Source organism: Staurois parvus, unplaced genomic scaffold (assembly GCF_062004578.1).
Source record: "Staurois parvus isolate SC_StPar_1 unplaced genomic scaffold, SC_StPar_1.0 ptg000001l, whole genome shotgun sequence".
In the NCBI taxonomy this organism is placed as follows: Eukaryota; Metazoa; Chordata; class Amphibia; order Anura; family Ranidae; genus Staurois; species Staurois parvus.
The window spans coordinates 6,694,835-6,720,470 of NW_028317797.1; the positions used below are offsets into that span (position 1 = coordinate 6,694,835).

General features: G+C 39.8%; 1 protein-coding gene across 2 annotated transcripts in view; it reads left to right on the forward strand.

The window, feature by feature from the left end:
* KIF16B (kinesin family member 16B) overlaps positions 1-25,636 on the forward strand; it is a 273,891-nt gene that overhangs the window by 167,387 nt on the left and 80,868 nt on the right. For both annotated transcript variants that reach the window (XM_089691598.1, XM_089692251.1), the window contains exons 13-14: positions 8,138-8,257; positions 21,056-21,107. In XM_089691598.1, coding sequence (XP_089547724.1) covers positions 8,138-8,257; positions 21,056-21,107 — 172 coding nt within the window. The remainder of the gene's footprint in view (positions 1-8,137; positions 8,258-21,055; positions 21,108-25,636) is intronic.

Genomic DNA, 25,636 nt, shown 5'->3' on the forward strand with positions numbered 1-25,636 from the left:
TTTGGATAGAGCTGAGAAGAGAACTTCTGTAAGGTTTCGGTGATGTGATTTTTCTGTTAGATTTTGGATTTTTCATCCCAAAAGGGGAAAATTTGTACATATTCTTTTGTATAACACCTGTCATCTGAACAGGAAATGAATGGAACTCTCCCTCAGGGGCACACAGAATGTAATAGAATCCTGAACAAGGTTAACCAACCTAACTCTACTAGTGAATGAAGAAAAATCTGGAAAAGTGAGAATGTTAGCCTGGCAACTATATGCAGACTAGTCCTTGCTATCATGTTCCACACAGCTACAGGATGTGAAAGTTGGATCATGAAAAAATTAGAAAGGGGGAGAATTGATGCATTTGAGCTATGGTGCTATAGAAGGCTCCTGAGAATTCCATGGACTACAAATACTGTTGTGCATACAGTAAAACCAGATGAATGGCAAATTTACAAAACTCAGACTCGCCTATCTTGGATACGTCATGCGATCTAACTCCTCTCCCTCCTAGATTGTAAGCTCAAAAGAGCAGGGCCCTCAATCCCCTCATGTTTTGCATTGTATTGTTCTGTCACATGTTCTGTCCCCCTTTGTAATGTACAGCGCTGAGTGAACTATTGGCGCGTTATAAATACTGTATAATAATAATAATTAAGAAGGTAATTTTGCTTGGATTGTTCAGTGGTTGAAGGAAGCTATTCTGCCAAAGAGCAGGATGGTTAGACACCATGAAAATCAACACGAGGGAGAACATAGAACAACTAAAAGAAGCAGTACGAGATCTGGAAATGTGGAGAGAGCAGGCCCCGATTAGAAAATGTTTTATTGCCTAGAAGCACGTTTTATTGCTTCTTCTCTCTGTATTTTTGGGAATGTCCCTTCCCTTTTTATACTGCCTGTCGCCAATTAAATAGACGGGAAGAGGAGAGATTTTCTTCACCTTCTGTTCATAACGGATTTAGATTGCAATAACGGCTGACAGAAATTTTTCCCCAGCTCTGTCTAAGGGTTCATGTACACTGCAGCTGAGAAACTCACGTTTAGGAACTTTTCTGCATTTTTTTCAGCAGCCCCTGAACTCTCCCTAATGTTTTCCTATGTGTCCATGTACACTATGTTGTTTACAGTCATTTACAAGCAGTTGAGTTTACAGTCGTTTTTTTGAACGCAACAAACTTGCATTCAGGAGTAGATTTTATTAGCGTTTCAAACACTTTTAAACGACACATTTATAAGCTTTTGCATTTAGAAGCGTTTTTTAACTGTTCCATATCCAGATGCTGTCCAGAGCCTTTTTTTCATCATCAGAAATGCATGCAAAGCATTTTCCATGTATTTAAATGGACCTAGCAAACCAGTGCAGTCAGTTCCAGGTTTTGCGTGAAGGAAAAAATGGTAGAACGTGCTGCATTATGCTCATGATGGGATCCATATTGAATACAACCAGAAAAGACAGGTAATCTCAACACATACTGCTCTCTCTGCTTCTGCTCTCTCAATTCCTTTTAAAATGTCTGAAATAGTTCAATTTTTTTACTGTTTTTCAGTGCATTGTGGGCATTGTGGAAGGTCTCCTGAGGTTATCTTAAAAAACCGCTTCTAAACGCAAACGCTCATACGCAGTATACAAACGCGGCTAAACAGACATTTTTTAACCTACGTTTTCCAGCAGTCAGTTTCCATTGCTCAGAAGTGTTTTCCAAACTTCCCGTGTACATGGAGCCTAAAAGGAAATTATTATTTGAATTTGTGCTTCAAAGGCATATTCACAGAGTGTCTTTGTTTAAGAGGTGTCAAGGGACCAGAAAACACACTTGATTATTTTCTACACTACAGTGTGGGTAAATTTCACATGATGGGGAGATTCTATTTCCTTCTAGTAATATTGCATATTGACACCCCATTCACACCTATGTGCACATTTTCACATGGTTTTCATTGAGTTCACAGAACAAAAAGCATAAGACTTTTCGGCTGATTGTCAGATGCATTTGTTTTTTCAATATGTAAGCTTGTTGGGGCACCATTACAAACACCATTGTCATGGTCTTTATCCCATTATCCAATATAGCAGTAATGAAATATAACTAGGGTCTATTTCCCTTTCCCTTACTGTGATAGAGCACCTTCTGTTTCCTCCTGCTTTCTGCATGTTACTTTTCAGTAAATGTGCATACAGCACATTTTTGTCCACACAGCTGCTGTTCACTGGATATTTTCTCTTTTTTGGACCATTCTCTGTAAATCCTAGAGACGGTTGTGAGTGAAAATCCCAGTAGATAAACAGTTTTTGAAATGCTTAGACCAGCCCATCTGGCACCAACAACCATGCCATGTTCAAAGTCACTTAAAACCCCTTTCTTCCCCATTCTGATGCTCGGTTTGAACTTCAGCAAGCCGTCTTCACCATGTCTAGATGCCTAAATGCAGTGAGTTGCTGCCGTGTGATTGGCTTCATTAGCAATTTGTGTTACCAAGCAATTGAACAGGTGTACCTAATAAAGTAGCCGGTGAGTGTAGATGTACTATAGCATCATCTGTATGGCATTACTCAGGGCTAGATTCCGAATTGTGACAACAGCAGAACATATGCATGTTCAATGGTCTTTTATTGCATCCATCAGAAGCACATGTGACAGGTGATAACATAGAGTAGCTGGAAGACAGGGGTGGAATGTTGTTGGCCTATATAATAAAGTGTCTGCACAAGGACCTGGATCACAGGTATTATTTCAATTAAAAAATTTTGAAAATTACTTTTGAAAATGAAATATCGTTAAAAATATATTTAGTGACTGAGTTTTTTTCCCACATTATTGGTGTTGTTTCATATGCCTGGAGTTCAGCTTTAATAGAAAAGTTTGGACACCTGTAAAGCAAACAAATATACATCTGTTTCTTCAACTCTTGAATCTTTGTAAGTGACACGCTGCTTAATATGTTGCTGCTTTTTAAATAAAGGATGATAGTAATAATATATAACTATAAAAGCTCTTCACAGCCCATATTTACGGGATATGCCCCTGTGCGTAAGGAAATCAATTTACTGTTAAGTACAATGGAGAGATAAGCTTCATAGCACTAAGATGATAGTAAAAATGAATGGGACTTTATATTAATAATGTATTAAGGCTATCAAATAAAATAATGCCCAGACCATTGAAATGTAACTAGGTCATTTACAAAGCATCTATTAGCTCTTCTGTGGCCTTGCCGTGTACTCAGTGGAGCCTTCGTCTTATGTCATGCTCTAGTATCCCTGACTGTCTGCTGAGAGAATATTGCTGTGATAAAAGACTCAGTAGTTGATAATGGTGTAAGCCCTTTTTTACTTGAACAAACAGAATTAGTCATGTTTGATGCCTCCTCAATCTTTAAAGAAGGCTCGGTTAAATAATATGCCAAAAGTGTTTAGACTTCAGTGTGTTTAGCATGCTTTTTTTTGCCAAAACCCAGTATGTCACTTTATTTTACAATACGTTTTTAGGTTTATATAAGCTGGGATCTTAATGTTCAAAAAATATTGAATTCATTCATAACAAATGATTTCCTGTGTAGATAAAACCAAGGATCGTCTGTGATGCTGTACATAGGTTAAACATTTTGTTTTTTTAAAAGGTCCAATGTGTGGGCAGGAGCAGCAGGAAAAAACCCTGGTATGCCTTTCTATATTTAAAACCTACAGTTATGGCCAAAAATATTGGCACCCCTGCATTCCTGTCAGGTAATGCACCACTTCGTCCAGAAAATTGTTGCAATGGCAAATGTTTAGATATCGTCATGTTTATTTCTTTTGTTTGTATTGAAATGACACAATAAAGTGGAGAAACAAAAAGCCAAATCTGACACATTCCACACAAAAGCCCAAAAATGGACTGGACAAAATTATTGGCACCCTCAATTTAATATTTGGTAGCACACCCCTTGGCAAAAATAACTGAAATCGGTCACTTCCTGTAACCATCAATGAGTTTCTTACACCTCTCTACTGGAATTTTGGACCACTCTTCTTGCCAACTGCTCCATGTCTCTAAGATTGGAAGGGTTCCTTTTCCCAACTGCTGTTTTGAGATCTCTCCACAGGTGCTGTATGTGATTGAGGTCTGGACTCATTGCTGGCCAGTTCAGTACTCTCCAACACTTTTGTCTGAAATAATTTCTGGGTGCTTTTTGACATGTGCTTTGGGTTATTTAACTGCTGTAAGAGCCTTTGACGGAGACCCAACTTTCTAACACTGGGCACTACATTGCACCCCAGAATTCTTTGCATGGCATTATGAAATCTGAAGACTACCACACAGTCAACCAATGCCTGAAGCAGCACAGCAACCCCAAAACATCAGTGAGCCTCCACCATGTTTGAATGTAGGGACTGTATTCTTTTCTTTAAAGGCCTCATTGCATTTTCTGAAAACAGTGGTATGATGGGCTTTACCAAAAAGCTGTAATTTTGTTTCATCTGTCCACAGCACATTTTACCAAAATTATTTTGGGTTCTTTAGGTAAGTTTGGACAATCTTTTTTTTTTTTTTTTTTTTTTTTGTTTCTGTGTCAGTATTGGGGTTCTCCTGGGTCTCCTACCGATGCTCCTCTTTTCATTCAGATGGCGAAATATAGTGCAAGCTGACACAGTTGTACCCTGTGCCTGAAGGTCAGCTTAAATTTGTCTGGAAGTTGATTGAGGTTCTTTAGCCAATATTCGAACAATGCTTTATTGCAATCTTTCATCGGTTTTTCTCTTTTGTCCACGTCCAGGGAGATTAGCAACAGTGCCATAGGCTGTAAACTTATTGACAATGTTGCGCACAGTGGACACAGGAACATTAAGATCTCTGGAGAAGAACTTGTAACCTTGAGATCTATTCCACAAATTTTGTTCTCAAATCCTCATACATTTCTTTGCTGCTCTTTCTCTTCCCCATGCCCCATGTGGCACACAGAAACACACAACAGAAAGGTTGAGTCAGTTTATCACCATTTTAACTGGTTGCCGTGGTGATTTCTATATTGTCAGCATCTGTTAATTGGTATAGGTGAGTTTAATTACAAATTACAGGAGCATCACAAACTTGGAATGCAATTATTTCTTACAATTTTGAGAAGGTGCCAATAATTTCATCCAGTCCATTTTTGGGGTTTTGTGTTAAATGTGTAAAATTTTGCTTTTTGTTTTTTTTTTGTGTCATATCTATACAAACAAAAGAAAGAAACGTGATAATGCCTGAACATTTGTAATTGCAACAATATTCTGGGTGAAGTGGTGCATTGTCTGACTGAAATGCAGGGGTGCCAATATTTTTGGCCATGACTGTAAGAGATGGAATAACTCCCAATTCAAGCTTCTACATTTCATCCTAAAAGCTGCCAAGCAAACTCACACAAAGGCGTTGAAGCCAGCAAATCCCATAATCCCACGTTTGGCATAAACAGGAATTCATTAACAATTTAATTACAATTTTCTGATGGTAGTTTCCTTACGAACTACCTGTACCTAATTTAGGCAAGCATTTGCACCAGTGTTGGCAACATTACCAACACCTGAAGTAAACTCCTCGGCCATGTCCCAGTCGCATTGACCGGCTCAGTGGTCAGGGAGGGAGAGAGGACACGGAGGGAAAAGTTTCCAGTATGGACATTCTGACCAGTGTCAGGCATTGACAAATTCATTTATCTCTCTCTGACAGGTACATGAATAGGGCACAAGCACCAACACTTTTGGTGTTGCGCCCAGATAGATTACTAAAGGGTGTCTATGATATTCTTTATGAATTGCACACAAGTCAGTGTCATTGCACGACTCCATGCACAAATTAAAGTTTTGACGCTGTAGATGACACACTAAATGCCTGCAAACTGTGACCAAACATTGCTGACAATTCTCCCCTCCAAATTTTATTCTTTCTTCATACTTTTTATTCTTTACTTTTGGATTTTGTACAATTAACCCCTTTCTCTGAATAGGATGTGAACAAATTCATGCAATATTTGTTTGTCATTCTGATACTTGAGATATGCCCATTAATTTCTGCATCGTCCTCCCAATTTATGTATCTAGTCATGGTTACCTGCTATAATTGTTCACTGCTGGTCTTGTACTTGGGTAGTTTTGTGTCTTGTTGAAATTTGTATGTTCAAAATAATAACTTTGAGAAGCTGAGACTGAATAATTTTCTCCCTATGCTAGAATCACCGTTTAGATACCTGTACATTGCTATCATGTCTCCACTTAAGCATCTCCTCTCCAGGAAGAATACGTTTAATGATTGTAGTTACTCTCTAACTGAGGTCTTTTAGCCCCCTATTATCTTTGTTGCCCTTCTCTGGACTCTTTCCAGCTCTAGCACGTCCTTCCTGAGGATTGGCCAGAACTGGACAGTATACACAAGGTGTGGCCAAACTGGAGTTTTGTAAAATGATAGAATGATAGTTTTATATGTTGGGGAATTACCATTTTAATGCATCCTAATAGTCAGCTAGCTTTGCTTGCTACAGCTTGGCTTTTCATGCTATTACTGAGCCTATGATCTACTAGGACCTGTCAATTTCTTTAGCGGTTACCCCCTTAACGAGTAACTAGCATTCATATTTTTAGCCCCCCAAATGCATTACACTACATTTTTAGTTTTCCTTTACCTTACATTAAACTTAATTTGCCATGTAGTTGCCAGCCCCTTTATTTTATTGAGGTCTTGGAAAGTTTCTATATCCTGCTTTGAAATGATTACCCTGCTTAGTTTTGTATCCTCAGCAAACATTGAGACTGATCTAGGTATACCAACCACTATATTGTTTATGAACAAATTAAATAGAGTTGGTCTCAGGATTGAGCCTTGGAGTACTCCACTTACAACTCCAGAGCATTTAGAATATACTCTATTTATCACCATCCTCATAATTCACCAACAGACCTTTTGTAAATTAAGCATTTTATGGGGAACTGTATCAAATGTTTTGATGAAATACAGGTACACCACGTCCACAGACATTCCTCTATCCATATTACAGTTTAATTCCTCATAGAATGTTAATGGGTAGGTCTGGGAAGAATGATCCTTAATGAATCCAAGCTGGTACTCCACTTGATTCCCTTTTCATCAGCAAAAGTTTGGATATGGTGGTCCCTTATAATCCCTTCCAATATTTTACAAACTATTGATGTTAGGCTGACTGGTCTGTAGTTTCCAGGTATGTTACTTGGCCTTTTTTAAAACATTGATACCTTGTTAGCTTTTTGCCAATCAGCTGGTACCATTCCAATTGCTAAGCTGTCTTTAAATATTATAAATAATGGCTTGGCTATAACATGGCTAAGTTCTTTGAGGACTCTCAGGTGTAAGCCATCTGGTCCTGTGATTTATCCACATTAAACATTTTGAGTCTTTTTGAAAACTGGCATCTGTTAGCCACAGGGGAACATTCCATGTTGTGTTGCTAACCATTTACTGTGGTCTTGTTTGTTATAATCCTCCTTTTTCTTTGTCAAAACTGAAGCAAAGAATGCATTTAGTACAGTTGCCTTTTCCTTGTCATTTGTAACCAAAGGTCCCCTGCTTATCTTTTATGGGGCCAGCACTACTTTCAAGCAGGGGACACTAATGACATGTACTAACCTACAAAAAACCACTTAAGGAAGCATTTACAAATGTGTACATGAAATACTGAGAATGAAATATAGAACAGAAAGCCAATTAGAAAGTATTGTCAAAAATTACTTTAAGGCAAATAATAAATCAGAATGTGTACTTACTGGAAATACGCCAAAGTTTCTCTTTAAAGGCTAGTCTCCTGTATTCGCCTAATGCCTTTATACAGATCATGACAGGACAAGGGCAGATATGTCTGTCAAGCTGACAATGGAGAACAGCTTGCCCTGCCACTGATGTTTTATTAGTTTTGGAACCCTCATCAAATGGATAAGCTGCAGAAACATTATGAGCAAGCCCTGCTTTTGTTATTAAAGCATAAACAAACATCCATTTACGCAATTTCGCATCCACGGCTCCATTTGTCAAGCAAACAAATATTATTTTTTTAATTGAATAAATGCCTACCTGCCACTTTGCTTTAAATGTAATTTTCGGTGTGGTCACCCAGCTCCCTGCTGTCATCTCACTAAATAGTAATCCGATGTCTCATCTCAATGCAGGAGCAAACTCTGGCTCTCCGGAAAGAAGGGATTGGTGTCGTGTTGGATTCTGAACTGCCTCATCTCATTGGCATTGATGATGATCTTCTAAGCACCGGCATTATATTGTATCACTTGAAGGTAAAACTTGTGTCTTCCCTCCTCACTATGCTGTCACTTTTTTAATCTCTAAGAATTGCACACCAGCTGATCCAACTTTAATCTACATGCCATGCCCAATAAATGTCAAGGTGGAGGCTCAGTCTTCTGTGAGTGCATAGATGCAAATGTTTCTTAAAGGAATTCTGAGAATATTTTCTGTCTGAAATGGAATGAACAGCAGGTTACCTACACCCAGCCTTTTAAGAATGTATATAAAGGGTCAACCCCACCATGCATTTGTCTTTAAAGTAATCAGGAGCTTCATTTACCGCTCCTATTCATTAGACATGTAAACATGCTTGCATGTAAGTTCACCTTCCTTGAACCTTGAAGCCTAGGAAGCTGTTGTATGCAAATAGTGACTTTCTTCCCTGTAGCAGTGTTGCCCCATCTTCTACTTTTCTTCAGTGTTGGTCCCTTTGCTTTGATTAGATGCCTTCCTAGCTGATTCATTGACATGGGAGCTAGGGAGGCTTCTAATCACAGCGAGGGGACCAACTACTATAAAAATACAGTATCTGCAGCTGGAGATTCACCCACCTGTGCTGAATTAATAAAATCTAATAGTGTATGGCCAACTTAACAATAGCCAATGCATGTGTTATGGCCCTGGGGCAGAAGGAATGGCACTGGGGGATGTCACCAACTTGCTGAGATGTGCAGGAAAGCATTCTGTTCCTCCGTCAGCAAAGCTGACCTTACAGTCTGATCATGTGATGGTGATGTCACTGTTCTATGTAGGACCTGCTTTTTGCCATCAGCCCCAGCTTTCCTACAAAGTGCTTCCCTTTGCAGTTCTGCAGGTCAATCTTTTTCCACAGGGTATTTTTGATTCTGACAGACTCTGCCTCCAGAACTATATTTTTACACAGTAGAAAACCACATTAGATTGGCATACTTTGCAAGCTACGGCTCTGAACAAAGGGGAGGAAACCTATTTTTGCTGATTTTAAATTGGGCCCCTAAGCTGGAACACTGAAGATGGATTCTTTTTAACAGTAGAAGTGAGACTTCACAGAGCACTAGCGCAGTATTGGAAATTGCATTTGAAGGCCAGAAACCATAGATTCTTTCACATGGATATTTGGTCTGTTTTTCATCCATCTCTTTAATTAATTCATTTCTGTTTTTCACCCATCCCTTGAATTCATTCATTTCTGTTTTTTTATCCATCTCTTGAATTCATTTCTTTGGGCAAACAATGTAAACCGGTAATCATCCGTTTACATTCGCGCCCATTCAGAATGGATGTAAATGGACAATGGCGTCCTCTTAGCCACTCCCGCTGACATCAAAATGTAAATGGTGGGACAGATAAGAGTGACAAGGAGGCATTTAGAAGGCTTGCAAGGACAAGCAGAGCTACCGGGGATTATGGAGTAGCAGGGGAAGCTGAAGAGATAGAGCAGGAGGGGGGTCATATTGTAGGTGAATAGCTGTGATCAGTGACCAGAAGGGGGAGTGTGACTGACATATGGAGCACTGGTCTGACCAGCTGGAAACTGTTCTGTGCCTACGTATATCCATGGCAGCAAAAAGATTAAGTTCCCGGTAATACCAGAGCAACTTTTCAAGTGATTTGATAGTTTCAAATCGCATAACAAAATCACCCTATTGTCCGCAATCAAAACCGCTATATAAGTGCGATTCCAACTTCGTCGCACCAATTTTGAAAGTAGTGCATGCCATACTTTTTGCAAGTTCAAGTTCAACTTTCATAGACATCTGTGTCCTGCAAGTCGCACCTGAAGTCGGACTGACATTCGATTTAGAAATCCAGTGAAGTCACACGATTTCAAAGTCAGATTGGTGTGACTGAAAACTAAAGGAAGTTGAAAATTAACAAAATACTAGCAGGATGAACAGGTAATTGAACTATGTCACTTCTATGTTAATTCTAGTGTCAGAATGCAACATACTGTAAGTAATTTTGTTGCCTTTACCATCACTTTAACTGAAATATCTGCTTAAATACAGGGATAAAACTGAAAGGTAACCCTAATATTGATTCTTAAAAGTGGTTATTTACTTTGAAGATAAAAGACATTTTGGCTTATACGTAATGCTAAAATCCATATGAAAGTGCTAGAAATGTTATATTCTTTCCATAAACCTGCACTTTAAATTGTATTAAGAATAGGGTAAGGGAAGCACCACATATTAATATAGATGAGAATTCTTGGCAGCATTATACATAACAATGTGCATCCTTATCTGAGGCTTGACGTGCTGCCGCATTTAGCTTCAGGTGAGATCTTAATGATCAGAAGCTCTTTGTTAGTGAAGGCCAGAATATGGAGATGCACTTACTATGCAATAGCAATGTATTGCTGCAGGGGAATCAATGGGAAATGCCTTCTTTCACAAATGTATGCTGAATAAGACACACTTTTCAGCAGTACGGTACATAGCTTAGGGTTGTCTATTTCAATATCAGTAGTGTATTTTTAGTGACAGCTTTCCATTAAAGTCGATGTGCCATATGTAAATGCAAAGCTCATTTGGAGCAGAGATCCATAGGAAATGTATACATTTAAAGTAATTTAGAGAAATGGTAGACTTTTTCTTTCAGAGTATCGCTGTGATCTGTAAAGTTTATTGTAATAGCTAGACAATGGCTGTTCCAAAGAGAACCAGGAGATTGTAATTATAAACTGAATGACCTGCATTTTTTTTTTTACCTTGGCATATTTTGCCAATTTACTTCACTTCCTTCCACAGCGTAGTTTACTGTCTAATATCCCCACTGAGGTCACACAAATACATATATGCTATAGGATCATTTTTTGGACAAAAGCCTGTAGTTTTTAGCTCCTTTGAATCAGCCATATCCTTCTTGATTTGAGTCTCACACACTCCCCTTCCCAGACACTGCAGCTCATGGTGGGAGGGTTCCAGCATGACAGTCAGTTGTGCCAATCCAAAACGTAGTGGGCAGGGCTAGGTGTGGCCAGGTTTTGACTGACAAGCTACAGACTTGTGCATTGGCAATGACCATAATAACAACATCTTCTCATCCCGCTGCAGTGCAAGCAGGCACAGCCTACATAAGAGTGGCAACTTTGCTCTGAATTTAGGAACAGTGTTATTCTTCATGATAGAGACGGGGGGACTAAGGAAAAACTGTAAGTGCACGTGCACTTACAATTAAAGAAGAACTCTCACTTCATTTTGTGTTCAGTGTTCTGCCTCCAGGGGACAAAGTACATGTAGTACTTTGACCCATGTGTTTTGTAAGCTACAAGGTTTGATAGACCACCCCTCTCTCCCTGTAGCCAACCGACAATGTATCTAGGTGTTTGATAAATGGCACTTGCCTGGCTCCAAGCACTTGCGCCAGAAATCTTCAGCAAGAGGAATGCAGAGGGATAGGAGTCTGACACCACCTCCCCTCTGTTTGACTCAAGCAAGTGCTGGTAACTAATACAAGTGCTGAAAATCATAAATATGCTTCTTGCGCCACTCAAGACTGACAGGAAACGGAGGTCACCCCGCTGGCAGAGAAGAAAAGATGGGAGCAGCATCCCAAGTAATTCCAGACACTTAGAGGTATAGATGAGGATGGACACCACTCAAACCCAACCCCAGGAGTCAGAGAGGAACAAGATGTGGTAGGATGGCCTCAGCCATCACTCTGGCCATGCCCTCTCATGCATTTCACCCCGTCCATATGGTGCTTGGTCACAGAGGCTTGGTGAACGAACAGTCCAAGAGCTATATATAACATCATTGGCCGTGGAAGTAGGTGTGTATGCAGGTGATGTGAGAAAGGAGTAATGAAGAAAGAATAATAAAGAGGTCTTGATCAAGCATTTGTTTGACATAGGAAAAAAGTGTGTTTAAACATGAAAAGAAAAGAACAAAATTACTGGAGAAGGAGAAGAGACTAAGAAAAAAATTCTGGAAAATAAAAATCAAAAGTAAAAGAAAAAGGAGATAAAAATAAATGATGAAAAAGGAAAAAAAAATGGAAAAAAAAAACTAATGAAAATAAAAAAAATAGAATAAAAGATGAAAAATTAAGAATTAAAATGGAAAATAAACTGAAAAAAAAAAAAACGAAAACATGTATTATACATAGTTACATAGTTAGTCTGGCTGAAAAAAGACAAAAGTCCATCCAGTTCAACCATAAAAAAAAAAAAAAAAAGGAAAAAAAAACCAAGCAAAGCATGATCCAATTTGTTCCTGCAGGGGAAAAAATTCCTTCCTGATCTCCTAAAAGGCATTCGGATATTCTCTGGATCAACTGTACCTATACATGTTATTAACCAGTTATATTCTGTGTATCCAAGAAAGAATCCAGGCCTTTTTAAAAGCAATTCACTGAGCTGGCCAGAACTAACTCTTGAGGGAGTCTATTCCACATTTTCACAGCTCTCACTGTGAAGAAACCTTTCCGTATTTGGAGATTACATTTCTTTTCCTCCAGATGTAAAGAGTGCCCCCTTGTCCTTTGTGATGACCTCAGGGTGAATAACTCTACACCGTGTTCACTATATAAACCACTGATGTATATATACATGTTGATCATACCCCCCCCCTTAATCTCCTCTTCTCAATAGAGAATAAATTCAGTTCCTCTAATCTTTCCTCATAGCTGAGCTCCTGTATGCCTCTTATCAGTTTGGTTGCCCTTCTCTGTTCTTTCTCCAGTTCTACTTTCTCCAGTTCCCCAATGTTCTTTTTGTGAATTGATGCCCGAAATTGAACTGCATATTCCAGATGAGATCTTACTAATGATATGTACAGGGGTAATATGATATCTCTCTCTCTGGAGTCTATACCTCTTTTAATACAAGAGAGGATTTTGCTCGCTTTAGAAACCGCAGCTTGGCATTGCATGCCATTATTAAGCTTGTGATCTTCCAGAACTCCCATATCCTTCTCCACCATTGACTCCCCCTAGTATGTATGGTGCATTCATATTATTAATTCCCAAGTGCATAACCTTACATTTATCAACATTAAACCTCATTTGCCACATAGTTGCCTAATTAAACAGTGCATTGAGGTCTGCTTGTAAGGTGGAGACATCCTGTAAGGACGTTATTCCACTGCACAGCTTGGTGTCATCTGCAAAGACTGAAATGGTATTTTTAATCCCAGGCCCTATATCATTTATAAATATATTAAAAAGTAAGGGTCCCAATACTGAACATTGGGGTACACCACCGACAACCCTAGACCATTCAGAATATGAATCATTGACCACTACTCTGAATATGATGTTTTAGCCAGTTTTCTATCCATTTACTTACAGATTTTTCCAAGCCCATAGACTTTACCTTACACATTAGCTGTGTATGGGGAACTGTGTCAATTGCTCACCTTGTCATGAAAAGATATCAAATTTGTTTGACAACTTTTATCTTTCATAAATCCATGCTGTCTGTTGCTTACAATATTTTTTTTCCAGCAAGAACTCATCTATGTGGTCTTTTATTACACTCTCCAGTATCTTCCTAACTTTAGATGTTAAACTAACAGGTCTATAATTACTTTGTAAAGATTTTGACCCCTTTTTTAAATATAGGCACCATATTGGCCTTACGCCAATCCAGTGGTACTATGCCAGTCATTAAAGAGTCCCTAAAAATTAGCAACAATGGCTTTGAAATGACAGAGCTCAATTCTTTAAGGACCTGTGGGTGTTTGCTATCCGGTCCAGGTGCTTTATTCACCTTTTACTGTCTAAATATTTCTGGATCATATGAATTGTGAGCCAATGTGGATCATCTGGAGCTGTGTCAATACCATGCCCATTATGGACAAGAGCTCCCCGATGCTCCTTTGCATACACAGAGCTGAAGAAGGTATTTAATAAATTTGCCTTCTCTTTGCCCCAGTCAGCCACTCTAGATTATTTTGTAAAGGGCCTACATGCTCGGACTGGACCTTTTTACTATTAATATATTTGAAGAATTTTTTGGAGTTGGTCCTGCTATCTTTTGCAGTATGTCGTTCATTTTCAATTTTTGCGGCCTTTATTTCCTCTTTGCATATTCTGTTATTTTCTTTGTAATGTTTAAACAATGATAGTATTCCTTCATGTTTACATTTAATAAAAGCTCTTTTCTTATTATCTATAGCTTTTTTAACTTTGGTCGTAAGCCACATAGGTTTGATTTTTAGCCTTTTAAACTTGTTGCCCATGGGAATATATTTTGCAGTGTGTTCACATACAGTCTTTTTGAAGAACTCCCATTTCTGTGTTGTGTTCATTGATGCCAATATTCCTTTGCAGTCTAAGTTTTGGAGAGCAGCTCTCAGCCTTGGAAAATAAGCTCTCTTAAAGTTGAGCAGTTTTATATTTCCCTTATGTGCTTGTTGTTTACAGCTAACAAGTGAAATTATATTATGGTCACTGCTACCCAGATGTTCTTTTATATGGACATTCGTAATAAGCTCTGCATGATTTGAGATTACCAGCTTCAGCAGAGCATCATACGTAGTTGGAGCCTCTATAAACTGTACCATAAAATTGTCCTGTAGTAGGTTTTCTAAATGTTTGCCCTTTAACTGTTCCTGCAGTACCATTACTCTATTTGATTTCCAGGTAGTTAAAATCCCCCATTATTATCACTGTCCCAGCCCTTGCAGCCCTTTCGATCTGTGCAAGGAGCTGAGTCTCCATCTCCTCATTAACACTCGGAGGCCTATAACAAACTCCAGTGATTACCTTTGTAGTACGCACCCCCATGTGCAGTTCCACCCATAATGCTTCAGCCTCATTACACTCTCCATCAACTAGGTCCTCTTTCACACTCACTCTGAGATCACTTCTCACATAGAGACAGACACCACCACCTTTCCTTTTTACCCTGTCTCTCCGAAAGAGAACATTGCAAGGAATATTAATGGCCCAGTCATGTGAAGAATGAAGCCACGGTTCAGCAATACCAATTAAATCATAGTTCTGCTCATACACCAAAGCTTCCAACTCCTATTTTGCTTGGCAGACTTCTGGCATTGGTAAACAAACACTTTAATCCATTGACACCTTGTGCACACGTATTTTGCATATTTTTTATTTTCATACAAATGGTACCAATTCCAATGGTTGTTTGTAACATGGAAACCACCTTATCTGCCATAGCCCCCCCCCCATCTTTCCCCATTCCACCCACCAATAAGGACTGACCCCTGTCTTGTCTGTCTACCCCATTATAATCTAATTCTCCCTCCCCCTTCAATCCTTGATTAAATAATCGTCCAGCTTCCCCATAAACCTCTCCCCCAGCACAGCAGACCCCCAGCCATTTAGGTGCAAACCATCTCTAGCATATAGGTTGCACCCCAATGAAAAGTCAGCCCAGTGCTCTAGAAACCCAAATCCCTCCCTCTTACACCAGGTCTTTAGCCATGCATTGAGTTCTCTAATCTCCCCCTGTCTTTCCTGAGTTGCGCATGGCACAGGTAATATTTCGGAGAATATCACCTTGGAGGTCCTTCCTTTCACCTTGCAGCCTAGTTTCTCTTATGAAAAGCATAGAAAATAGAAAGGATGTATGTAAATAATACAAATTAAAAAATACTTTATTTAATAAGCCGAATAGAGATTAAAACATGAGTATGTGAAAGGAAAAAATACAATGAAAAGTAAGAAAAAAAATTACAAAAGTGAAAAAATAACGTGAAAAATGAAAAATAAAGAATACAAAATAAAAAAGGGTCCACAAAAAAGAAAAAAAAGGACAAGAAAACAATCTTCTAATATGGTATAAGAACTCAAGGGTTTGTTGTCCTTAATCAGGGACATCATATAGGACACGGACAATGGAGAGTATGTGGAGAACCCATGTGTTAAAAAAAAAAAATACAATAAAGTACAAGATACAAGTGTTGGTGATCAAACAGCCATCTTATTTATAACTAGATTAACAAACAGCCACAGGGGGAGGGATTTGTCCAGTTCTACAAAGCATGTAGGAACATGAAGCATAGTACATCATGTGCTTTGTCCCTTTAAAGGGGAGCTCCACCCAAAAGGGTAAGTTCCTCTTTAAAGCTTTATCTCCCGCTCCCTAAGGATTGTCACCTTTTTTTTTTACCAATTTTGACAGGTACCCATTCCCACTTCCGCAATCGGAAGTGTAAGTTATATACCCCCACCCCCCCCTCCCTGTAGTGTTCTGGGACATCTGACAGGTCTCAGAAGACTACTGGACCGGATGTGGTGAGGACACTGTGGAACCGAGGGACAGGTGAGTGTCTGCTATTTAAAAGCCAGAAGGTACAGTTTTTGTAGCTACCGTATTTGCCGGCGTATAAGACGACTGGGCGTATAAGACGACCCCCCTACTTTTCCTGCTAAAATGTAGTGTTTGGGCTATACTCGCCGTATAAGACTACCCCTCTTCCAATGCACACCAGTGGGAGGAATAGTGCCCCATCATTGATGTCAGTGGGAGGAATAGTGCCCCATCATTGGTGTCAGTGGGAGGAATAGTGCCCCATCATTGGTATTAGTGGAAGGAATAGTGCCCCATCATTGGTATCAGTGGGAGGAATAGTGCCCCATCATTGGTATCAGTGGGAGGAATAGTGCCCCATCATTGATGTCAGTGGGAGGAATAGTGCCCCATCATTGGTATTAGTGGCAGGAATAGTGCCCCATCATTGGCATTAGTGGCAGGAATAGTGCCCTATCATTAGTATCAGTGGAGGAATAGTGCTCCATCATTGGTGTCAGTGGGAGGAATAGTGCCCCATCATTGGTATCAGTGGCAGGAATAGTGCCCCATAATTGGTATCAGTGGGAGGAATAGTGCCCCATCATTGGTATCAGTGGGGGGAATAGGTGCCCCATCATTGGTATCAGTGGCAGGAATGGTGCCCCATCATTGGTATCAGTGGCAGGAATAGTGCCCCATCATTGGTGTCAGTGGGAGGAATAGTGCCCCATCATTGATGTCAGTGGGAGGAATGGTGTCCCATCATTGGTGTCAGTGGGGGGTGGAATAGTGCCCCATCGTTGTTGTCAGTGGGGGGGAGGAATAGTGCCCCATCGTTGGTGTCAGTGGGAGGAATAGTGCCCCATCGTTGGTATCAGTGGGAGGAATAGTGCCCCATCATTGGTATCAGTGACACCAATGATGGGGCACTATTCCTCCCACTGAGACTTGCTGACCCTGTTCTCGTATGGTGCTGCTGCAGCCAGCATATGTGGTTGCAGCAGCACCTCTACACAGCACACTTACCTGCTGCTCCGGCACTCAATTTTCGCGGGGCCGCTCGGCTCCGCCCCCTCGCCGGTGATTGGCCGCCTGTGTGCCTTTCCTGAGCTACAGTTCTGGCGGCCAATCACCGGTAAGGAGGCGGAGCCGAGCAGCCGCACGAACATCCAGTGGCCGAACTGAAGGAGACGCCGCGCTTCCTGGACCGGATCGTCGTGGGACTGGATCCAGGTAAGAGACATCAGCCCCTGCAAACCCCTGTACTTAATGCCGCAGCCCCCTAACATGTGTACCGGCGTATAAGACGACCCCCGACTTTTGAGAAGATTTTCAAGGGTCAAAAAGTCGTCTTATACGCCGGCAAATACGGTACTAACTTTTATTTTTTTATGTTGTGACTGGAGCTCCACTTGAAGGATAGTACACTGAAAAATTTGAAGTGAGATTTCAGTGCTGCAGCACATATTTTTCTTTATTGGGAGGTCACTTTTTTTTTCTGTCAGTGTCTCATTCGGGATATTTTCTTTCACTCCCTGTTCCAGAAATAAATTAGAATGCAAGAATAGATCTATCTAAAGCAAGGAAATATCCCTTTTTAGGACAAGTTTCCCCATTGGAAGATTAGACTGGCAGCTCAGGGCAAACACACGGTCAGTTTAGCCTTCATTTTACTCATATCAACACATGCTTGTGAGCAATATGAGCTTCTGCCTTAACCCCTTTAGCGGCAGAGGAAGCAGCCAGGGGTTTATAAATACCACAGCCACTATGCTTTGCCTCACAGCCGCAGCAGGAATTCTACCCCCTGTCGCTTTCAGTGGATGTATCAGATGGGGGCGCTCTGTAAGTGCACTTGGTTATGGTGTGGCAATCCATAGGTTAAAGCAGGCAGTGAGGAGGTGACGCAACGCCTCCTTACCACTTGTCAAATGCTCTCTGAAGAGCTCTGCAGAAACCATTAGTGTGAATGAACCCTATAAGCATCTACTGAGCATTTTCAGAGCTTTCAGCAAGCACGTGGAAGCTTTGTTGACACATTTAAAGCAAACCTCAGCTGCATTTTAAGGATGTTATCCAATCTTAAAGGGAGACTAACTGTCACTTTAAACAAGCTGCTACAAGGCCTTAAAGCCATTGTCAAGGCAAAAAGAAAACGTATGCAGTACAGCTCTTCAATTCATACACATTTCCCTGTATTTTATCCTTTCAAAGACTGTGCAAGTACAGAAGCATATCTGTTGATCTGCCAGAAATGTGCTTTGTACTTGAGCCCTATTATGGACTGACAGCAGACACGATATTTGCAGACTGAATGGTGTCAGCCCTGCCCAGTGTATTTTTCTAAACTACTCAACCGTTCCTACTCTCAGAAGTTTATAATATAAATACTAATAATCCTGTAGTCCAAGATGAGAACTAGGAGGGCTCTTAGATGTAGCACAGAAAGTGTGCAGAGGGCAAAGGACAGTTCTGAATTTCTGACAAGACCAACGTTTTTTTATGCACTTATCAAACAAAATGCTTCCAAATGGTATATTTACCAGACCAAAAGAACACAATTATGAGAAATTAATTGCAAGGCTTTACATACACTTTAATCAAATTTATTGTGGCACTAAAGCTTGCTAGAGCTGGTTAGCAGCATATTTAAAGTGACAGCCTACATTCAGATTAGGATCTGTGCTCTACTGAAGGATGGAGTGACAACACTGCTCATGTAGTCCATTGATACGTGCTCTAGGCACATAACTGAAGGTCTGTACCTTGGTATGGACTTGGGGCTGGAGGAGAAGTCTGCAGAAACTTGTGCATGGCAGTCATGATCCATTAATCGCTGTTTCTGTGTTTTGCAGGCCCAAGTGCAAAAAAAAAATAAATGCATATTTATTTTCAATATGAGTGCATTTATTATTTCTTTTTACTAAAGGTAGAATGCTTTCCTTTATGTCTGCGCACCATCTCCCAGAGCTCAGACTTCTCTGTGTGAGGTGCCATATCAAATAAGCATTGTGTAGGATGGGCAGTTTTCTAAAAACTTACAGTACAATTGGTGAGCAGATATCATGGGGTGTGTTCTCAGTAGGGGTATCTAAAGGGATGCTGCCTTTGTGCAGCTTCCTTCAAGCACTTTTTTCCTTCCTCTGTTTTTTCTGATGTTTGGGTTTTATGTTGTTTAAAGAAGAACTCTCACCAGAAATGTAAAAAGGTTATTAGGTCCCCCAGGGGACCCCATGCACATAGCACTTTTCACTGTTCAAATCTGTGTGGGGGTATTGAATTAAAATAACTTTTTTCTGTCAGTGCTGACTGTAGCTCCATCTTCCCTTGAAGATGCCACCATGCCTATGGTGGAGATACAGACAACACTGAGCTCCCTCCACTCTCTCCATTCTACAACGCCTTCCCTTTACTTCTTTCCTTTTTACTGCAGACTGAGCCTGGAGCCATTGCCAGCTATTCAGAGCAAAGAGAGTGAAACTGTCAGCTTGTTCTATTGGGAATTTATTAATACTAATCTATGGTGCATTTAAGAGCATTTCCCTGATTAAAACAAAAAAGTCAACTACTTTGGACTTTTCGGGGCACCAAGAATAAAATTGTCAACTTGTGTTAATGATTGCAGGTGAGGAGGGACTCCTTCATTCAAAAAACACAATCTGACAACAGCACAAGCCAGCTACTACATTTGTCTCTCAAACAAGTTTAGTGACTGGCTTGTGCTGTTGTTGGCTGTGTTTTCGAAAATCAAAGCACATCTCTTCAGCCACAAGTATTCACAAAAACACAATCTGACAGTTTTGCTCTTTGTGCTCTGAAAAGCTGACAGCAGATCCTGGCTCAGAGAGCTTCACAGTGGAGTCCCTGTTTTCATTGCCTGTCACAGCCCTTCTCTTCCTGCACTGTCAGTCAGAACTCCATCTACCTTGCTCTGTATTATCAGATAGCTGTGAAGGGAGACGTGGGCCAGTTAAAGTGCTGCTTTGGAACCCCTGTACAGATTGAAACAGGGACAGGAATTTCATCTTTTTTTTTTTTCATTTCTGGTGAGGGTTCTTCTTTAAGCTCAAAATGTCATTTTTTTACAACTTTTTGCTGTTATCAGTACTTTTGTTGAGTAGACTGAGGACATTTAAACAGATGCCAATACTTCTGTTTTCCCTTCCTTTTGGATCGTACCGCACCTTGGTATTTTTGGAATGGATCTATGGATTTATTACAAGTTTGCTAAAGGTTAATGTGGTCTAAGATGTAGACGATTCCTTTACTGATGATAGTAATTGAGAACAAGACAGGCCTTCCCATCCCTTGTGTCTACTGCAATGAGTGAGGGTCTCTGTGTCAGCCAAATTTGCTAAGTGTTTGTGCACGAAGGTGTACACGTCTGGAAAACATGCTATCAGACAAACACTTATTATTCATTATTTATTTGCAGGCTTCTCTGAGTAGCATTTTTTTTTTCTTGAAAACAATTATGTTTTATTAAACAGCACTAATGAAATAGTACATTTTAAAAGGTAAACATATTAAAATGTTTTTGTTTTTTTTTTCTCCTGTCTGTCCTGTCCTTTTTTTTTTTTTTTTGTGTGTGTGTTTTTAGGAGGGTCGCACATATGTTGGAAGGGAGGATGCTTCATCGGAACAAGACATAGGTAATACATAAAACTTGAAGTATTTGTACTTTGACATAAACTTTTTTTTTTTTATCTCTTTTTGAGATAGAGTTCATTTCTGTCAGAGATAGCGGAAACTGAAACTTCCACTAGGTTCTTTTTTTTTTTTTTTGGCAAAGCAACAAGCAAGGCATCATGAGCCAAGATTTGCAGCCCAAGTCAAGGCTCCCCTCCTACATCCTGTGAGGAGCCTTTATACATGTATAAAACATGAAATATAAACTCATAGTAGAATACAGCACAATATATACAAGAATGCAACACAATATAAACAATGTTTAAAATATATATTCATACTGATATGTATAACATAAATATCTTAAACAGAAACAAGGAAATGATACATTTTAAAGCTGGATTACACTGACCCGCATGGCAAACTGCCGTGTGGGTACCTGTCAGTGTGAGGTCTGGCAGGGGCTGGTGTAATGCACGTTTTAGCGCATCACACTATTTATCATTACTTTTTTTTTACTTCTTTCAGGTTTCCACAATCACAATGCAGTGACATGTGGTGCCATCTACTGCACATGTCTACATTTTCCGGCAATGCGTCGCACATTGCACCAGCATTGTGGAGTGAATAGGTATATAGAAAACACTTGTTTTCTATGTATACTTGCGGTAACTGGTGTTTATTCACTGGGAAAAATGCAGATCACAGCACACAGTTTTTTAAGGTGGTATCAAATCCGAAACCAAAACTGTGTTATATTGCATCTTACCGTCCCCCCATGTTGTTGCTGCATTCATTTTCTTTTTAGGCTTTTTTGCCTTTATTTTCATCTGTTGATTTTGGCAGTAAGTTTTATTTTTTCATTTCCTTTAACAGATCAAGTTGTCCCTTTAAAAGTGGCAGTTAGATGGTTGAGACAAACCATTTAACACAGACAAGGATGCTTTCAATTTAAATCCACTAAATACATTCCAGGTGTGACAAACCGTACAGATTTATCTCTTTTAAAGAAGTCATATATGAAGTAACCTCCAGTCCTCTGTCAACATGCTATAGAGAGGGACCATTGCAACTGATACAGTTCCGACACATCCCTGCTGAATCAGAGAAAAACAAGAACAAAAGATTATAGACTGTACGTTCGTTCATTGATTTTGAGATGGCTCAGTCACCCTGACCTTTAAGGGACTTTTTCAGTAAAACACATTTTATGTAGCAAATAGCAATGGGGCACATGTATGAACTGGTCTTCTTTCCGTTAAGATGGTTTGCCACTTTCTTCATTTATTGTATATATTCTAGCAGGACAGTATAAATGTGGATACAGTTTAATTTAGAAGAGATTGGGCTTCATAGGCTGCAGGCTTGGCACATGTCTGAAACATCTTCCAATATTGCATATGTGTTGAGGCTGATAAGTTCACTATGCCACCATGTGCTGACATGGTGAAACAGATCAGAGCTTTTGACATGTATGGGATGTCCTATAACATGTCTGCATATTCTTATGTCACAGGAGACTGACTGCAGTTAAATCATTTTGTAAGACCAGGCAATTTTAAAGCAGAACTTACCTCTGCTCCAGTGATCCTGTCCCTCGCTGGTGCTGACATCTTCTCCCATGTACCGGTTTTTGGACATTGTCATTCATCTCTGTGAGATGATGTCACTTCTGCACATGCACAGGAGGCCGTCATTCCAGCACACAGAGATTGGACCGGCCTCTGTAAGCTTAGCTGCACATGCACAGTTCAGTTTGCATGCCAGAGCAGGTAGGTCAATTTATTTTGTTGAATGTCTCTTCTGCAATAAAAAAACTGCCTGCTTGTAGCAAACAACATCCAAACTGTAGTCCCACCCTAAAGTTATAATACAGGTTTTATATTTATTTATGTTTAATTACAGACATGTCATACTTACCTGCTTTGTTCAGTGGTTTTGTACAGATCAGCCCTGATCCTCCTCTTCTTGAGTGCGCTACTGGAGCTCCAGTCGTCTCCCTCCTGCCTAGTGCCCCCCATAGCAAGCAGATTGCTATGGGGGCATGCGGGCAGGCTTACTCACCAGCCACTGCCCGGTGTGTCCATTTACACACGAAGCATGATGCAACTTTGCGCCCACTCTCTCTACATTGGCTCACTGGCTGTGATTGACAGTAGTGGGAGCCAGTAGCTACCATTGTTGTCTCAGCCAATGAGGAGGGAGAGAATGCATGAAGTTAAAAAAAAGCTTGAGCCTTTACAACCACTTTACGTATCTGTTCGATATACCGTAGATTATCTTTGATGATCGTTAATTGTGTGTAATAGAAATTGCACATAGTGCTTAGTGTCCAGACCTTTATTGCTGGCCTGTATAGATTAAAGTGACAATGTAATGAAGGAAGAACTAGGGCTGCCATTGCCATTGAAGAAAATGCTAGTTTGTTAAATGTGTCTATATTGATTTGTGATATGGTACATAGGGTGATGTTTCAACATATATAAATATGTATACACAACAACCTAAAAATATCCCTGAGTTGATGTCCTAAATGTGTCTTACTTAAAAGTATATTAAAAGCAACTGGAGCCGTACGCAGCTCTGGAGTGGAGCCAGGTAAGTGTTTAGGGATATTGCGCAGGACTAGTAGTGGGGCATTTTATACCTTTTTATGTAGAGAATGCATTCAGGTGAAAAAAAAAAATTAGACTTTAATACCACTATAAGTACTTGATTGTCAGATTATGTTTGTTACTCTTAGAGCTGATTCACACATATGCCATGCGGATTGAAGCTCAGGTTTCACAGCTAATTGACACAGTAGTTGTTCAGTGATTCATGTCAGGTTTACATTCAGGACATGATTAGCTCTACATTTTATCCTGGTCACACATATGCAATTTAAAAAATGGTTCCCATAGACAGCAATAGCCTGTAATCTGCACCTGAACCGGACTGCACTGCTCAGAAATTGTACATGACACTTTTTTTCATAAACCGCACTGAATCCGCAGCGACCGTGCACCAGACATATGTGAACAGGCACCATAGGAAGCAATGTTTTTTCACATGTCATGCCGATTGGATATGGTTCAAACCGCATCTAATCCACATAAATATGAACCAGCACTTAATATATTCCTTACTTCTGTAATATTTTCTTTTGGAAAACCCCTAAAAAAAAGTCACTGAGCCCAAAGAAGCATGCTGTAAAGCATAGTGTAATAACTGTAAAAGTTCCTTGTCTCTATAATTCCTTAAGGTGAGCAACTCAGAAAGTATTCGAAACCAAAGTGTCAACATGACATTCAGGGAACTAGGATTCTCATATGAAGAGTTTATCAATGTCAGCCTCTGTGATTCTTATATGACAAAATCTCTTTAGTTACTGTATGCCATTTTAAACATATGCTACAGTCAGTAGCAGTTCTCTGCATGACTGCCATTTTGATAGAATGCTGAGGTTCAGTGACGGCACATCTGTCTAGTGGGGTTCAGTTTCTTCCACCTTGTGATTTCATGGGAAATCTCAGTTATGACTGCTCAGACATTATCAGCATTTATACAAAACAAAGCAAAACAACTGATATGACACCTACGTATGACTACCACAATATATTAGTACATATAGAGAAAACAAAATACAAAATCCTGAAAAAATGTAGTACACACCTCCTAATTCCCCTACAAAGGGGAACTGACCCCTCACTATAGACTCCCTAGCACCCCACTGTCCCCCTTATTTCTGTAACAACCGGCCCCCCTGAGCCCTTTTCCCCTCTAAACTATTGCCAGCTAGTACGACCTCATAACTGCCTGTACAATGTTCAGTAAGCCACAATAGACTATCTTAAACATGGGGTCCCTGGCTAGTACCAGAAAATAAATATGTGTAATGCGCAAATTCTGCCTGTCGGTTATTATGTTGTTCTGTCCAATCAATGTCCGTAAACAATATATTCACTATATGGTGTATTATGGATCTGATGCATGATGCATTATCAGTATTTCTTGAGAGGTCCAGCAGCCATCTTATGAGAGGGTAAGAATGACCCAGCTGGGGCCTGCCTGTCTTCGTAGCAGTCTGAAAAATGATGTCTAATACTGAGAGCCAGATTTTGACTTTTTACTACTCTGTTACATTATTTAAAACTATTTTTATAGTAAGACTGCAGATTATGTTTGGTGTAAATATCAGGCTCCATGCTAACAATGTGAATCGTATTTGGGATAAATGACAGAAATATGTATTGCTTTCTAACACTTTTTTCTTAATTAAAGCCTATAAAGTAAAAATAGAATGTTTACAAATTGGTTACTTTATTAAAGCCCTAGATTTACAAACAACAAACCCATAATCTGTTATTATGATAGGCTTTAGATGCAAAGAGTTATAGGGTACTAAACTCACAAACATCTTAGAAATTGAAAAACAATCTTAATGCGTCTGTCTCGCTGTCTCGCTGTCTTGCTCCTAAACTGGAACTAGGGATTATCCAGATGTCCATTTGTGCTTTTCTAACAGTATATAAATTACTCCATATATATCACATCTGAAGATTTTGTCTTT